The 3,826-nt window shown below is 51.4% G+C and overlaps 1 protein-coding gene across 1 annotated transcript in view; it reads right to left on the bottom strand.

Annotated features, from left to right (window-relative positions):
• Positions 1-3,826, bottom strand: part of LOC103596542 (nose resistant to fluoxetine protein 6-like) — a gene marked incomplete at its 5' end in the record, with an annotated part of 38,970 nt that overhangs the window by 10,780 nt on the left and 24,364 nt on the right. Inside the window, 2 exon segments of the mRNA XM_008580184.1 lie at positions 812-922; positions 2,712-2,714. Coding sequence (XP_008578406.1) covers positions 812-922; positions 2,712-2,714 — 114 coding nt within the window.

Below are 3,826 nucleotides of genomic sequence, written 5' to 3'. Positions count from 1 at the left end.
GGCACATTCTGGGCTGTTTTATTTTGGGAGGCTGCTCTGCAAAGGTGACATTTGCACAGACACCTAAAAGAAGTCTAGGAGAACGCCCTGCCAAGATCTTAGATTCTAATGGAAGAGCATTCTAGGCTCAGGGAACAGTAAGTGTGAAGGCCCCGGCAGGAGAGTGTGCTTGATGTGTTGGAGTGAGGCGGCTATGTGGCTGGGGGTGGTAGATGAGGCCAGGCGGCCACTGGAGGAATCTGAGCAGATGACCCACAGGATCTGATACTCATTTGTATCACTCTGACTGTTGCACTGAGAATAGATTAGCAGGTATTATACCAGTTTTTTTCAGTGTAACACCCAGGGTGGTTATAAGGAAGGATCGCCACGCATACCTCACTCGGGAGGCAATACAGCATTGTGGGCAAGGTCCTAGGTTCAAATCACACCTTTGCCACTCACTAGTTGTTTGACCTTGGAGAGGCCGCCCCAACTTCCTTACGATTCAGTCCCTCCATCCAACAATAGAGCTTCCTGGCAGAGATTTGCCACTGGAGGAGAAACACAATACAGCCACGTGGGGGCGCTCCTTTCTTCTGAGAGTCATTTCAATGGGCAACGTGAGCTCAGGGAAGAACCCAGTGCATGTTGAAATGAAGTTTGGAAGCAAAAAAGTAATCGACTTTCCCATTCAGAGCAGAGATTTCCCACCCAGTTTTTCCACGAGCAGACGGGTGCAGTGCAAACAGCCTGGCATTCCGCAGCCCTCCCTGGGAGGTCCTGGCTGTTGCCAGGGCAGAGAGGGGCAGAGAGGGGCAGTGGATGGAGCCTGGCTTCGGATGGAGCCGCCACCGTGAGCTTATAAGCCAGCGTGAGCAGAGCGGTGGCAGTGAAAGACGCCAAGAACAGCGCGGCACCGAGGGGCAGGGGGACACGGTTACTTCCGCAGAGAAGGGAGGACACGGAGAGGAACGCTATTGTTTCCTTCACCACAACATTTACGAACACGAAAGGCTCGGAACCGTGACAGTCAGAGCAGCTTCCTGGCCCTGCTTCTGAGAGAGGCCGATGGGGGCGCGGAGGCAGCTGTGGTGGATTGGGGGAGAGCTGGGCTGGGGTTGGAGCTCCTGAGTAGCCTTGGAACTTGACCATTTACTAGCTGTGCGACCCTGAGCAGGGCTTTGAACTTGAGTTTCCTCTTCTACATGGGGATAGTCACAGCGTTCTTGCCTCCCCACCCTGGAGCTTACTGTGCAGCTCAAAATTAGACCATGCTCGGGAATGTCCCTTGTCCACTATGAAACACTATGTGGATATAAGTGGCCATTGATTTAGGACAGACATGAACTGTCAGAGGCAGGGTGGACATAGACACCTATTCCAAGCACGGGGAGGAAAAAGAGTAGGGGGGCATCCAGGTGTTCTCCCCCACACACCTGGAAGCAGAGCCTGAGACAAGTGTCTGGGTGCAGGTAGTTCATGTGGGAGGAGAAATAAATGTCAGGGCAGTGGAACAGGGAAGCTGGGAAAGCCAAGACAAGAATGTGTGTGTAATCAAGGAGGCCAGTGCTCAATTCTTCTGGAATGTTCTGCAGAGCCTTATAAATTATACCTCAAAACTATCTTGGGGAATGAAAGAGGGAAGCATTTTCTCACTGTCTTCTATCCCACATGGGTCAAAGGTGGCCCCACCTCCATGCTTTGGAATTGGGCATATGCAAGAACAGGTGAGTCCCTGAAGGAGTCCCAGCTGTAGTACCAAGGGAGTTCTGGGGCAGGAAAGAAGAGATTTGGGGACACAAGCTCAGAGCAAGGCCCTGTCTGGTTGTTTGTGCTCAGAATTGTGATGGTTGGGACTAAGAGGATCTGCAGTGGTGTAGAAGTGTCAAACACAGGAGCAAGACCATCTGGGTACAACTCCACCCGATGGTGCCTTTGACAGTCCTGTCCCACTGCTTGAGGTTGCCATGGATCTTCATGAGGAAGGGAAAAGATAGATACTATTCAGTTATCACTGTAGTAATACTGAGCAAATGATTTTCGTCCAGAGCGCCAATTCTGGCTTAATGCCTGGAAAGGAGGATGAACCCTAGCTCTGTGGTGCTACGATTGATTGGTAATGTCTGCTATGTGTGTGGGCGGGGTGAGGTATGGTAACGATGCTGTATATTTACCGTGATTTTCACCAAATGCTCTCACTTTGTGCTGTTTAGATTTCTGAGCTCTAAAAAGATCTGATTCCACTGGAATTCTATACAAGTATATTCTCTGAAGGAAGAAAGCCCACCTTTTATACCTGCCTCCATTTAGAAGCTAAACATAGTTCCATAGTCACAATCTTGGATAGCATTGGCTTTCAGCTGAGGGACTGAAATCTACCTTTTATGCCATCCTCTAGGAAAGATGATGACATTGGGGCCAGGACTCCTCAGTCACAGGGACACTCAAGTGGGTTCCCAGCCGGGTCTAAAGTGGGGAGGTGCTAAGCGCGTAGTCCTAGGTGGGTGGTAAACCATCCAGTCAGGCCATCCAGTAAAAACCCACAGCCACCCTAGTAAATATTTAACTCCCTGGGGGACTTAAGCCCAATCCCTGGCACCTATTTTCAGGACTCAGACAAGTCTCCTAGTGGCTAGACTAGCTAGCCACCAATCCAACTAAACTAATAAAACTTCCTGAGATAGAGTGTTATGGGCTGAACTGGGTCCACCTCAAAGTTGTATATTGACGTTCTAACCCCAGTACCTCAGAATGTGACTTTATTTGAAGATAGGGTCTTTAAGGAGATAATTAAAGTTAAATGAGGCCATTGGGGTGGGCACTAATCCAAAATGACCTTATAAGAAGAGGAAATTTGCACACAGACACACATAGAAGGAAGACCGTGTAAAGACTCAGGGAGAAGACAGCCATCTACAAGCCAAGGAGAGAGGCCTCAGAAGAAACCAATCCCACTGACAACTTGATCTTGGACTTCTAGTCTCCTGAACTATAATTAAATTGCTAGTGTTTAAGCCACCCAGTCTGTGGTCCTTTGTTATGGCAGCCCTAGCAAACGAATATAGAAAGGTACCAGAACAATGTGACAGGGAGATAGTGAATGTCAAATAAGACACTGGCCCCACCTTCCCTCCGGTTAGTTCTGTGTCCTCCTGGGCCCCACGTCACTATCAGGACCTTGGCCCACTCAGGTTAGTGGTTGTACTGGATTTTCTGGCTCTTCAAGGGGACTGCTCCCGGGACAATGGGAGGGAGAAAGGGCCCGAGCTTCAAGCACTGAGCACAACCTCATTCTCTCAAGAGTGTCTGTCTCTCAGAAAGGCCCATTCAGGGCCCATAGTCCATGAGGAGGAGGGAATAGCAGAGAGAGTCTCCCTCTGGTCTGAAAGACCGGGGCTACCTCTGAGGCCTCTGTCAGCCCACAGCCCCCTGGCCAGGACCCCCCACCGATTTATTTTGCCCTTTCCTCACTAAATACCTGGGCCAGCAGCCAGAGCATCGGCTCCAAATACCACCTCTGAGGAAGCCTGAGGAGCATGTCAGTCAGCCAGGCCTGCTGAGGCCTCACGTCTGCCCCGCCCGTACCTGCAGGCACTTGCTGTGGTCGCCAGAGCCCTACAAGCAGCCATACCTGGCACAGAGCCTAGGCCTCTTCCCCCAGAGAGCTGCCAGCCCCGGCCCTTCTGTCCCAGCTGCTCCTCCTCCCCTAATGGGGAGGGAGCGTCCACCCCAAGTGACCCTAGTGGGTCTGAGTATCTCTCAGCTCTTGCTCAGGGAGCCCCTCCCCTGGCAGCAGGAGAGATCAGGACCCAGGGGTGCAGCAGATCAGCTGACCCCCTCCAGG

This window comes from Galeopterus variegatus, unplaced genomic scaffold, assembly GCF_000696425.1.
Source record: "Galeopterus variegatus unplaced genomic scaffold, G_variegatus-3.0.2 Scaffold2042, whole genome shotgun sequence".
Lineage (NCBI taxonomy): Eukaryota > Metazoa > Chordata > Mammalia > Dermoptera > Cynocephalidae > Galeopterus > Galeopterus variegatus.
Note: the sequence above shows the minus strand (reverse complement) of the source record. Positions and strands in the feature narration are given on the sequence as shown.